This window comes from Peromyscus californicus, unplaced genomic scaffold (genome assembly GCF_007827085.1).
Source record: "Peromyscus californicus insignis strain IS unplaced genomic scaffold, ASM782708v3 Scaffold_6__1_contigs__length_162567912, whole genome shotgun sequence".
NCBI classification, from domain to species: domain Eukaryota; kingdom Metazoa; phylum Chordata; class Mammalia; order Rodentia; family Cricetidae; genus Peromyscus; species Peromyscus californicus.
This window is the reverse complement of record NW_026294584.1, coordinates 18,506,127-18,519,997: the sequence shown is the minus strand read 5'-3', so window position 1 is coordinate 18,519,997 and position 13,871 is coordinate 18,506,127. Positions and strand designations below refer to the sequence as shown.

The window sequence follows — 13,871 nt, the reverse complement described above, 5'->3', positions numbered from 1 at the left end:
CAACTCCATGAATAATATCAATGTGCACTGGTTAATAATAAAATGACTTTGAACATAAGGCTCTTAAACTTTAGGGGCCTTTTCAACTACTCATAACATCTAGTACCAAGCTTGGGCCAGGCAGGTACTTAGTGGGTGCACAGTCAGCTCCCCTTCCCCACGCCATATGAGGACAAACTTTGAAGCATATTAAATAACTCCATTTACCCTTTAATGTTTGTTTAATCTACATATAACAACTTTGAAGTGATGTAAACTATTTTCTATATACACTGTTTTTGTCTAAGAAGTATTTCATTAAAGATAACACAAACAAGCTTTAAACAGCTTTAGACCAGATAGTGAAGAAACCTCAATGTTAATCCTCAATATTGTTTTAACAATTCTAAAGACTCTGCAGGACTAACAATAGCTTAAGTTAGACAACACAATTCCCATAAGAAAGTGTCAAGGAGGAGCCATAAGAAAATGAAGTCAGGAAGCTCTAGCTCTACATCACAAAATCTGCCACAGGGAAATGTGTACAACGCGCAGAAAGAGCCCTTCTAATTTTATCCCGCTGAGTTCACAAGGAGACTGGTGGTATGGTTACTGTTAGTCTGCACTGTACACACCACTGCTACCCTACCCCCAACAAGACCTCCTAGCGCTCCTCTGTGTGTAAGAGACAAGAGGAGCATTTATTTCCTTGACTTGGAGATGTGTTAGTAACAATCATGTGTTAAACCCAAACTCTAGCCTAAAATAATTACAAGACCACTGTATCATTAACTAATCTTCCAGTGAACTTCATAGAAGTTCAGCTTCACACAAAGGAAGTATAGAATCACAGAACTTCATAGCATTAAAGGAAATGTGAGCCCACCTATCACTGTACAAGAAAAACAAGAGTCAGTGAAGTTAGGCAAGCTGCCCATTGTCACAGTTACATAGTGACAACTATGACTTTCTGATTCATAGTTCTACATTCTCTTTACTATATTTCAACTGTAAGTGAGACTTTTACTTTGAGACTAAGAGATGTTCCACTACAAAATCCTGGATAGGGAAGTCATAGAGACAAAGCAGGCACCTACAGGTGCCTCCTAACCTGGGGGTAAGCTCTAAACCCTTTGAGTATATCCTGGAACTAGACAGCGCCTCAGTCTCCAAAAGGAAACCTACCAAAGCAACAGCAAGAAAAGTGCAGCGACATAGAACAACACAAACGCGTCACTGGATCATGACAGACAACAGGATGTGTATGTATTAATCTATAGGATTTCTCTGTAAACATTACATCTCTTTTTCATGTACAGTTTCACCAAAAACAAATGCTTGTACTTACTGCAGCTTGTTGTTGCTTTAATTTGTCTCTGTATTCCTCCAATTCTTGCAGATTGAGAACAGGTGGAAGCTTCTATAGCAAAAAAACAAAAACAAAAAAAACTTAAAAGCTAAGCAGTTCAACAAATTTGGTTTCCTTTCCCAGAACACCTCCAACTAGAGCACTGCAAAGTGGATGTGCAACAGTGGCACATCCCACATCCTCCAACGTTCGCTCAACTCCAGGCACAAAGCCGACGGAGCTGTCTTACCCAAGCCTCTGCTTCCACCTTGTCCAGTCTTGCCACACCCTCTGCTGCTGCCCTTCCTCCAGGAAGCCAGACTCCACCAGCCTTCCAACAGGGAGTGTTTACAAATGATCCAGGCCAGAAGAAATCAAGAAAAAGTTCTAACATGGATCCCTCACTCTACCTGCTACCCTTAATTATAAGAAATCTCAACGTAGACTTTTGCCTCTGGAATATTATGAATAAACTGAATACCACAGTGACAGGCAACACTCTGAATTAAGTCAGCATGGAGAAGCAGCAAGAGAACATGCAATTGTATATACTGGGAAACCAATTCCCAGTTTAAACACATTTTGCTATTCTGACTTTTCTTACGGAGTCCCATGAGTTTATACTGTCAGCATTCAGACAGTTTTGTACAGAGGCTTTTCAGCACAATACATAGTCATGATCAAAAGAGTCAGTGCCCTAGCCAAGCTGGAGTAGCAAGATCACTTAAACCTAGGAGCTGAAGTCAGTCCGCACACCTAGAGTCAGGCCCTGTGTACAAACAAAAGGTCCTACATAGCTTTTCTAAGCATTTATTTTAAATCTTAAACAATTACATTTTAAATTTCACTTAAGTTAGCGTTTTCTGAACATATTAGGTAATGTGGAAAACACGATGAGAAGCAGCACTGCAACGTGCTGCTCACGAGCAATGAAAACCCAAGGCACAGCAGTGCTTCCCCACCCAGCACTCTCAGGCTGCACTTAATAATACGGGCTGATAGTTCACTAAGTTCATATCGTGATAATCACAGATCCATTAGTGTTATTAAGAAATATTAGTTCCCTCCAAACTTCCCATCTCACAAAGTCATTCCTATGCACTGAGAAAATAAGCTTTAGATGTGTTTTAATCAAAGTTTCTTTTTACCTCCAGCTCATATTTAACAATATCAAATGGGTCCGCAGAAAAATAGACTTGCTCGATACTATTAATTAGCTCTTGTTCAGCTTGAGGGTCGCTCGGCTGTTCTCGAAGCTCCCTGAATTCCTCCTTAAAAAAAAAAGTCATAATTATAGTATGTATAACTGTTCAAATCCCATCTACACAGAACAAATGACCTGTGTCTCCAGTCATGCACCTCTGAGAGCCATTCTGACCAAGGACACAAGCTAATTAGGAACCAGAAAACTAGGAAATAGCCAAACACTAAAACACTGCTTTTCTACTGGAGAGGAAGAAAGAATTCCGATTGTATTCTGAATTGCTCGTACGCCAAAAAGGTTAAAAGAACTTAATGTTTAAGAAAAGAAATGCAAGCAACTCCCTGAATCTATCATAGGCACATATCACAGACACACATTTTATCCCATCAATAATATTCTGTGATCTGTCTAATCACACATAACAAAACACCTTCTCAATGACCTCTGGGACACAGCACCGGAACTCTGGCAGCCAGCATCTAACTCTGCTAGAAACCAGAGAGGGCAGCTCAGAATCACTGGCTCAAGGATAGATTTCAAACTTCACGCTGAGTTCCAGGATGCTTCCTTCAATGTGTACTAACACTGCAATTCAGGATCTGACTGTGTATCAAAGCTGAGTATTAGATAAAAGGTCTTCTTTCTCATGATACAGAATGAGGCCTCCATCCATGTCCTCTAAAGAAGCTTGACAGACAGATGCCTATCTCTAGTATTAGTGTCCCTATGCTATGCAATTTCATCGAATTATTTTGACAAACCCTTGGTTAGCTGAAAATGTCCTCAATTTATCAATATCTACTTCTTCCCACACTGGTTAATCAAGATACTACACTAAGCCAGCTATGGTACACATGCCTATAATCCCAATCCTTGGAAGGATGAGGCAGCTTGAGCTATCCAGCAAGACTGTCTAAGAGAAGCCAAAGACTTCGTCACACACAACAGCAAAACAAAGACATTGTTTTTAACTGGTTCTTTGACTATTCCACCTAATGTGTTTCAACCTTTCTCAGCTCCCCACCCCTCCTCCCAGACCCACCCCTCTTATCTACCTGCCCAACTTTGTATTCTCTTTATACTTGAAACCCATCAAGTCCAGTTTGTGCTTTGCAAACATCCTTAGGCGTGAGGCCTTCTGACAGACCCTGGGCTGCACTCTTAAGGAAAACTAACCCTCCTCCTCCTGACAGCTATCAAATGCCAAAAGCCCCTCAACTAGTATAAACATCCAACTTTTCAGAGTTAATATCAAATATATTTAAGTACAAAAAAGAAGCAATTGTTTTAAAAACTTACCATCATTAACATACTGTTTAGCAGAAATCTTAATGAATCATCACTAACTGTGTTTACTTGTTTGTTTACTCGGAGGGTGTGCCACAGCACACACATGCAGGACAGGAGACGACATGCAGGAGCCGGGTCACTCCTTCTTCCACATGGATCCCAGAGCGCTAACCCAGCCCACCAGCCTAAGTCATCACTAAGTCAATCGATAAAATCATTAGACTATTTGTAGCCAATTAAAGGATACAGAGTGATGTTCTATGATTTATTGTGGGCATACTTTTTATTTATTAAAAATAATTTGCTTGAATGTTAAGGCATAACATTTTATATTTTTAATTTATAAACTAAGAATTAATTCCTATTGTAAATTCAAGCTAAAAGTGTTAGGACAGAAATTTAAAAGAACAATGTAGTATTTAAATTTAAAATCCTACTACATTGGAAAGAGAACACAGGAATAAAAAGCAAGCCTGTGTACACCAAACTCAATTTATAAAATACTCTAACAGAATGGGCCAACAATATGCGTACTCTGGACAACAGTATGTGACAGGTACCATGAGCACAGCAAGAAACCCAGCATCCTGGGCCTGAGAAAGTGCTCAGTTGCTAACATGTTTTCCTCATAAGCATGGAACTTGAGTTTAATTCCTAGAACCCACAGGGCTAGAGGTTTGCACCTATAACCTCAGCAGCAGGGAGGTAGAGACAGGCTAATTCCTGGGCTCTCCAGCCATCCCACACTGCCTATTTAATACAGTCCGACATCCAAGTGAGAGATCTGGTCTCCAAAAATACGGTGGAAGGCTCTTGAAGAACAACAAAGTTTGGCCTCTGGTCCATACCCATGTGAACATTTACAAGCACCTGAACACACACACACACACACACACACACACACACACACACACACACACACACACGTGTGAAAGCTGCACTTCTCGGGTAGTAGCTGATGGGAAGGGGAAGTTATTTGCAACTCTAACACCCAGTGAGTGGTGTTCAAATTTGGCATAGGGTGTGGATGTGTGTGTGTGTGTGTGTGTGTGTGTGTGTGTGTGTGTGTGTGTGTGTGTGTGTGTGTGTGTTCCACACCACCTGTGGAAGTCAGGCAGCTTTCACTCATTCGATATAAATATAAAGTGAGAGGGATGGAAAGGAAAGGGACTCAGAATTCTCTAGCAAACCTCCGTCCCTTAAAGGGACACAAGCATCTGAAATACAAGCCTCAGGAGGGTAATGTTGCCTAAACACCACAAACAAATAAATGCAGTTCGTACCATTCAAAAAGAAATGTTGCACATTACAAAATCAGTAACATTAGAAACTACCATTTGTAGCTAAGCCAGAAATCCAGTACATGAAATGATCAAAGGTATCATCTTAAGGGTTTGATTGGCACTGGCACATGACACCACGCTGATGCTCTCCAGCAGTCAGTACCGGGTGGACGACCTGAGGCCAGGGACTCTACCTTTAGTTGCATCTCTAGAACCTTGGAAATATGATTTAGCCTCTTCAAACCTACACTTTTAATTTTTCATCTGTTTTAAAGTTATTAAAATTGCCAAAGGGAAAATGTGATTTCATTTAAAAATATCTCACAAATGTACATTTCAAAATGTGATGAATTTATAAGAACAGTACAATCTGTATAAGTGCAAAGGTCAGACGCTATTCCTTCCTGGAGATCTACTCCATCAACATCAGAGAACACAAAGAACTACCATGGAATCCTTCATACTCTAATACAACATTCTGAAAAGGGCAGCGATGAAACCTAGCAAGGCAGGAAAAGACACAGAACATACAACGGAGAACTCCATCCAAACTAAAAACTCAGATATGCCACTGTATCCCAATAAAATAACCCTCCTTTCAGCCTATCTAGCGAGCTCCCTGTGAAACACACAGCTGAGCTCATTCAAACTGTTCAGAAGCCACTGTCTCTTGTGCCGCTGCATGTGCAGCCGTCAGGCTCTGCTTCCACCTAATCACTCCCTAAATGCTTCCTCGGCGCTAGGCTGCATGCTCAGTCAGACCCCACACTTCAAACTGCAACCGCTCCTTAGTCTTCATCACTATGCTCTGCAGCGCCAGGCTTCACAGCACGCCGATAATTACAGATCAAACTATATTCAACAGTCAACTGTATTCAAATGGAATAGGAAACAAAAACAGTTTTAGTAGGCAACATGGTGCATAAACTCTTAATGCTTCTATTAGCAAGAAATAACGAAAGTATTAGATGACTTGGGAGTATTTTATGTATGCAAATGAGAAAAATAAACAGAAAAAGCTGTATTTCATAGCTTTATATAACTGCTGCAAAATTCTGCTAGAATTAAAAACTCACTTCCTAGCATTGGAGATGTATAAAAATATGCAATTCTTTATCTAAATCAGAATCTGACAAAGTAATTTATAAGTGTGAGATAATACACAAAATGAACAAAAGACTTCCTACAAAAAATATTAAGGCAAACAACAAAAAACAGAACCAAATAAAATTCTTCATGGCATATCAAAATATGTTAAGAAAAAAGGTTACAATAATGAGATAGTTAAACTAAGTTTAGAATTAAATAGTTCAGTCTTGCCAACTGTTTATTATTAATGAAGTGTTTAAAGGATTTATTTTATAGTAAGTGTTCTGGTTTATAGTATATGATTAAATGAGTATTAAGATTAATGTAGTGTAAATGCTCTCTAAAATGTGAAAATCCAAACCTAATCTGCCAACAAGGCTATATAAAATGCAACAACACTTAACTGCTAATCACTAAAATACAGAAAATGTACATCAATGCACCTCAGAATTAAAACTGGAAAGGAACAATTCAAGTCACAGATTTAAATGCAGACAGAGGAAGCGAACGCAGAGAAGCAGAAGAGCAAACCAGCTCGCCCCACACTGCCATCGGGAGCTGGCGAGCCTGCTTCACAAGCTCCACTGCCTTCCCTTGCTCAGTCAGAGGAGCTACAGCTAACAACAGCCATTTTATTCTCAACATGTTAAAACTCTCCTGGATGACAGCAGCCAGGGGTGAGTGAAATTCGGCATTGCCCTAACCGGTTACTAACGAGGGACCACGAACAAATAAACAGCCTGGAGAGGCTGAGCAGAGGGAAGGACAGAGACAAAAGACACCTCTCAACCTGACAGAAGAACAGAGAGAAATTCAAGTCTAAACCGAGGAACAAAACAAAACGCAACTCTGAAATCAAGCAATAAAGAGCCCTGATTTAAAAAAAAAAAAATACATGTTCACCAAGAAGCAAAACATCCATGTATGTATATGCGTCAGAATTATGTATTCCTCTAGTTAAAATATATAAGATATGCCATTGTGTCAGACACTGTACCAACAGTAAGCATAAACGTTCAGTATTTTATTAACAGCATAAAGCAAGCAGGATTATTTTAGTAGACTGTCAGGCCAACAGTTTCTTGATGCTTAGAGCTGTTTCCCCAGCAGCCTCACACAGGTTGACTACATTACCACCGAGGCTGCTCTTCCACTTTGATTATCTCGGAGGGAGATAAAGCTACATGAGCAAACACATAAAATGCACATATGAATGTAACTTTATGAAAAACGATCATAACAGATATTTCAGTCAGTATCTCTGCTCTAGCCAGGCTACTTCTTATCTCAACATAAAAACAAAAGGTTTTATGGGGATTCAAATCCATAAAACAATTTAAGCCCTCAAATGAAAGATGTTATGAAAACATTTCTAGGACGTTTATGGTTTCTAAGGAACTAGACGATCACTTTACAGAGCAATTTCATACTAAGGAATCATGTCTTAAGAGAATGCATCTGTGCTTAAGAAAAAAATAACTAAGTTTTGCATTTAGCTACTACTTTCAAATTATCCAAAACTCCGTACTAATTGAGCCAAAGTCAATCCAAAAGTAACTAGTTGTAACTGCACAACACCCCCCTCACAGTTAAAGTCAACACACACAACAGCTTAAACACCTAACAGTTAGTTTTAGGTTTTTATTCAAACAAATTACATAATTATGTCACGTAAATTGACATGAAACTCTTCAGTTCATAGGCTATAATCAAAACTCTGCAGAAAATTAATAAATACTGGAACCTCAACTCCCCCCTTATCACACCACAGTTTACATATGCTTGATTATGTACCTAGATGGCAGGGTCTAGAGGCAGACGGACAGAGGCAGAGACTGACTGTGTGTGCTGGAAGGACAGTGGAAGGAGAGACCCTGTTCTTCTAAAGCCCACATTTGCCGTTTGTTTCCCTGGCTTGCTCGGCTTTCTTTTTTGAACTGTTAGCTTTCTTCCACCAGCCAGGACGGCAACACAAAAATGACACTCTGTTATAACTGCTGCAGCTAGAAGCTGCAGTCTCATAGAGCTAACATCACGTTAGAGCTCTAATTGAAAGCAAAAAATAAATTTAGTTGCCAAAATCTATACACAAAGAATAGGAAGAAAAAATACGGTTCTCAATGTTCAATCAGTATTATTAAAGTCATAAATCACTGAACAGATTGATATAGGTTTGATCTACTTCCAAATGAAACAATTCAAAACCTATTTTCAGATCTCAGATACCCTAAAACCATGTACCACATAAGATTATAATGAATTGCAAGATGTTTGATTACATGGGGAAATGGCACATTTTCTCATATTCCCACTAGAACAACAGTAATAATCTATCAAATGCAGCGGCTTCCTCAGTTTGTCTCTGTGCTTTACATAAGCAGGCTTTAAAGCCTATCCTGTTTTCTTCAGGTTCTCAGTGCCATCTAGTGGAGGACTGGTTACATTACAATTTGGAAGGAGGACTCAGCTAAATAATTTATGAACATTTGTACAAGGCTGTTAAAATATGACTATTTTAATCTAGACTTAAATAAAATTAGGTAATAAAAGAATTTTAATCGTTTTATGCAAAAAGTAATGAATAAAAAATGATTTTAACCACACAAATTTATTGCATTTAATAGTTTCAAAAATCACAAAAAAATAAACAAATTTTTTATTTGATCCTTTGCCAAATATTTGTACTTATTTCTTTGTAATCAGTTAAAAATGTCAACCCAATGTCTAGTGGTGGTTGGTGGTGGCGCATACCTTTAATCCCAGCACTCGGGAGGCAGAGGCTGGTGGATCTCTGAGTTCAAGGCCAGCCTGGTCTAAAGAGCAAGCTCCAGGACAGCCAGGGCTGCACAGAGAAACCCTGTCTTCAAATACCAAAAGAAAGAAAAAAAAGAAGAAAGAAAAAGAAAAGTCAACCCAAGTCCAGGATTTTATTATATTTCTAAATTTATTATATGAAAAACACTGAAGATAATGACGTTGGAAACATTAAAATTTTTAAGCTATCTTTAAAAATAATTTTCAGCTTCAATGAATATTAAACTGTCTGCCAATAATGAGACCCTAATGCTGGAGGGAAAGGACAGCACAAACGGAGAATCAGGCAGAAAAAATCCAGTGCAGACCCTCTTCATTTTTCGTTAGTTTTAAGGTCTTTCTAGACCCTCTTAAAAGAATAAGCTCTGTGCTGAGAAAAGCCATCACAGCACCTCCAGCCTCAGTGCTTTCCAGTCTTTCACCTCCCACATCTAGTGAGATCCTCCGTCTTGGACTCTGTATTTTCAGTGTCCCTCAACTCAACGCTTCTGCACTTCTCCAGCTCAGGTCTGCATCACCTTATCAGCAGGCTCGCCTTCAATCCGAGGAACAAACCAGCAGAGACCCCATCACCCTCTTAAGTCAGTCTCTAGAGGACCCTGCATGAGTGCACCTGCCCCGCACTGCTCCTTGCTCTCCACCACCATGAAGGTGATTCCCAACCACCAACAGTACTTGCACAAGTCTCAAAAAATACAACTAAACAAACAAACAAACAAAAGAAGCAGGTCTTCTGGCTCTTCAGTTCTCCTTCACTGCCCTCCTTTTCCTAGGGAATTGAACCAGCATGGAATCTGGAAACATTAATCATTTTTAACCTAACCAACAGTAATATGATCCATCCTAATAATCCACTCCCATACACTCTATTCTTTATTCTAAAGCCTTGCAATATATCACAACTCAAGCTAATCTATTTCTTTCCTGAATTGAGAGTTTCTTCTTTCAACTTGAACGATATTATAATAAAGAAAAAAGAATTCATGCATTAAACTTGTAAAACGGAGCTGAATATTAGGGGATTCAAATCTACAATATATCAGACTTAGTATAAATTGGGTTTCACTTGTTTATTCAAATTCTCCCCCCAAAGGAAAAATGTAATTAAATATACTCTGGGGTTCGGGAATGCTATAGCATTAAAAGGAAAAAGAAACAAGCTCATTCTTGAACAGAGGGATTATTTTCAATGTTCTGCCTATATATTTATGTGTGTGGTGATGCCATTAAGTGGAAGTATTTAAATATTTCTTCACTGCATTTAAATTACGTAAGTAGCATAAACTAAGTATCAACACATTCATCTTAACCCACCACTAAGTAGCTTTAACCCCAGTAATATACTGCATGCAAGAGACAGATTACAGAATTTGAAAATCTCTGAAACATACACCACTCTTGTAAAACAACATGAGGGGAACACACTTCAAGTAGAGCAGCCCAGCCTCACTGAGTTCATCTCATCACGTACTCTCCTTCAAGGTTTTGTCATAATTTACAATCATCTTGTTTACTATGTGCCTTCTCTGACATGAATGTAACAAGAGCAAAGCCTCAGCTTTCCTGAAGGACCTGTCTTTCCACTGCTGTACTGCCAATTCCTACAGTGTGTCTAGAACACAGTTGATGCTCAAAATTGTTAATGAAAATTCACAGGGAGACTACAAGAAGAAAACATCAACCTTCAGAATGCTGAATAATATATATATATATATATATATATACACACATAGATATATATGTGTATGTATGTATGTGTAATGCTCTACATTAAAGTTAAAGTAAGCCACACTCAGTAAGCAATCCCAGAGTTCTTTTAGCTGTCAAGCTCAGTAGTGACTGCAAGCCTGATTCACATCAAATTCAGTCTACTAACCAGAGCACCACCATTCTGGACTGTACTCTTGTGTGTGTAGAGCCATTCAGAGAGAGGGTAGCAGCCCTGCAGTCCCTAGTTCTTGTGATGTTGTCAACAAGCAGAGAATGAACAGGCATGAGGAGCTTGGGAGGCTTTCTTATCATAAGGCTAGCTGCAGCTTACATCAGAGGCATCACTTCCTATTAGCTACTTTACCATCCAGGAACTCCTTAGTATGTGTCAAAAAGACCAGTGCTTAGATATGACATTCACCTGAACCATTTTCATTTGCTGATCTTGTGACCCCAGACTGTACTTTCTACCCAGGGCCAGATATCTCAAAGAAACACAGTAAAGGGTCCACAGGAAAACTATACATAAATCCACTGCCACCACTATTGCAAAAAAAATCGGATCTTGACGTTTAACGACAACAGACCATTTCTATTAAGAAATTCATATATTTTTACTGAGATTCACTCATCAACCTGACACTGATTCTGAAACATAACACAATTAAATTCAAAGTATGTCCATAATGTATAATCATCTTTTTTCTTCATCAAATAAATAAAGACAATTGCTTATCAGTCACGATGTATGGTTAGTCCTTACTTCCTAACTGCACCACATCCATTTATAACATATTTTATAATTTTATATACATATATAATTATATACACATATATATGATGCCCAAGTCTTTGTCTGAACTATTTCATGCAAAAGGATTATTGGCATTTTATCATACTGAGACACTATGTTTGTGTATGAACTCCAATAAAGACTAACAGTAAGTGCAGATGTTACTCCAGTGGTGAAGGTGTCTGAAGGAGATGAGAGCGGACACTGGGGTGTGAGAGGCCTGGGATAACTGAACAAGCAAAGTCCTGTATTAAGGAAACAGCACATATGTTGACAAGGATGGGAACTGCTAGTGGACTGTAAACCAGTCCACCCATAACCAACTAAAAACTGGCCTACCATGCAATTCCGTAGACAGTTTCTGTGCATTTACCCAAAGACTCCAGCAACACAGTAGAGACAAACTTGCACCTCAATGTTCGCTGTAACATTAGTCACTGTAGCTAAGCTATGAGGCCAACAGAGGTTTCCAACAAGGAATGGATGAAGAAAATGCGACTGACATACATAATAGAAGGTTCTTGAGCCATTATGTAATTTACAGAAAAACGGACATAATGATCATATTAAGCAAAGTAACTCAGTCTCAAAGACAGCCAGTGCATACTCTCTCTCATTTACAGGTCCAAGACTCTAAAAATACATAAAATTGGTTACGTACAAATGGCATAAAAGCAGAAGCTAAACCATCTGCACAGCAAAAGGGACTGCTAAGGAGGTGAAGGCTCAGAGGGGCAGATAACGGGCTGTGGAGAGGGATGTACCCAAGTGCATTACAGAGTTGTATGAAGATGCCCTTATGTAACCCCATATAATAAAATAAAAATGTCAAAGAAACTATAGTAAGAGAAAAAAAGCTTCTTGTATTGAGATGCCAGACACAGCAGAAGAGTGTTTTTAATTATGATGCTCAGGGGCTGGAGGTTTAGTTCAGTGATAGATTACTTTCCTAGCAAGCAGGGGACCCTGGGTTCAAAAAAAAAACAGCTGTTAAAAAAAAAAAAAGTCACACACACACACATACACACACATACACACACACACACACACACACACACACACACTCTAATCCTCCAATTAAAACCCTTTGAAATCCTTTATCTGTGGCGGAGCTGTGATCCACAGCACAGCTCTCAGCAGCAGCAGCAGCAGCAGCAGCACAGACACCGGCAGCAGGGTTAACAATGGCTGACGGTCTCCAGGGGAAAGCCAGCTAGCTTTCAAGTGGCAAACATTAAACTTGTAAACTGAGATGTTCACATGAATATTAGGAAATTAAAATCTGAAATGCATCAGACTTAGTATAAGTTGGGTTTCACTGGCTTATTCAAAATTCTCTGCCCAAAGGAAAAACATAATTAAATATACTTCAGGGCTCAGAATGCTACAGCATTAAAAAGTCAGTTAATAAATTACTTTAACTTTTTAAATTATAGCAACAAAGTAAGCAAAATATACATGTATATCTGCCTTCAAGCCAGGAATTTGATATAATAAACCCTAACTTTGTTAATTTGGCAGTGTGGACTCTACCACTGACTCCCTCATAATGAAAGCACAAACAGCACCTGGCTTAGCCCAGCAACCACCTGCTGTGGGAAGCAGAGCTTCAGGGAAGCAATTAGTACACAGAGGCAGTAAGTCTGCTCTTGTGGAGGTGAGAAGTCACACCACACATGGAGATCAATACCTTTCCAGGGACCCGAAGACTCTCAAAGGCACCAAGATCACTGAGGCTCTCCGGAGGGCTTTTCAGACCCTTAAAAAAGACAAAATGAGACAAACACAATTTAATTGTGCTAAAGAACTGTAAAAGGATTGAACACACCTAGTGAAACAGCCATGACAGTTTTAAAATGAGATTTACCTTCTTGAAAATACAGAGAATATACATTCTAAGACCAACTATCACAATACATATGGTCTGCTATGAAAGCAAGGATGTGCTGTTAGTAGTTTAAAATAAGAGTGTCATGTGGCACCCATCAGCACAGAAGCAGAAGTCTAACTTAACCACAACTTTAAAACAACCAAAGGAAGGAAACATGACAAAGCTGTCTATAAACACACCATTATTTAAATCATTAACAAATTCACCTTAAAAAAGGATCCAAGCAAGCCACAGTCTCATGATTTACAGATAAAAATACACTAACCAACCGGTCTAGTTCAACACTTTTAAAAATGCTAATTAAAGCATAGGTAAGCCCTTTGTTAACCTTGACTATTTCTCACTAATGTAGCCAATTCTTGCTGCCTAAGATAAGACATAAACTCCACGTCTCACTGTTTCCAGCCATTCTTTAGCACTGTGCTACCTTCTATATGCACATCAAGTAAAGGATTCTGAAAGCCTTACAT

General features: G+C 39.0%; 1 protein-coding gene across 1 annotated transcript in view; it reads right to left on the bottom strand.

Annotated features, from left to right (window-relative positions):
• Vps50 (VPS50 subunit of EARP/GARPII complex) overlaps positions 1 to 13,871 on the bottom strand; it is a 109,574-nt gene that overhangs the window by 89,979 nt on the left and 5,724 nt on the right. The window contains exons 2-4 of the mRNA XM_052719185.1: positions 13,201 to 13,269; positions 2,476 to 2,598; positions 1,328 to 1,399 (exon numbers count right to left, since the gene is read on the bottom strand). Of these exons, the coding sequence (XP_052575145.1) occupies positions 1,328 to 1,399; positions 2,476 to 2,598; positions 13,201 to 13,269 (264 nt within the window). The remainder of the gene's footprint in view (positions 1 to 1,327; positions 1,400 to 2,475; positions 2,599 to 13,200; positions 13,270 to 13,871) is intronic.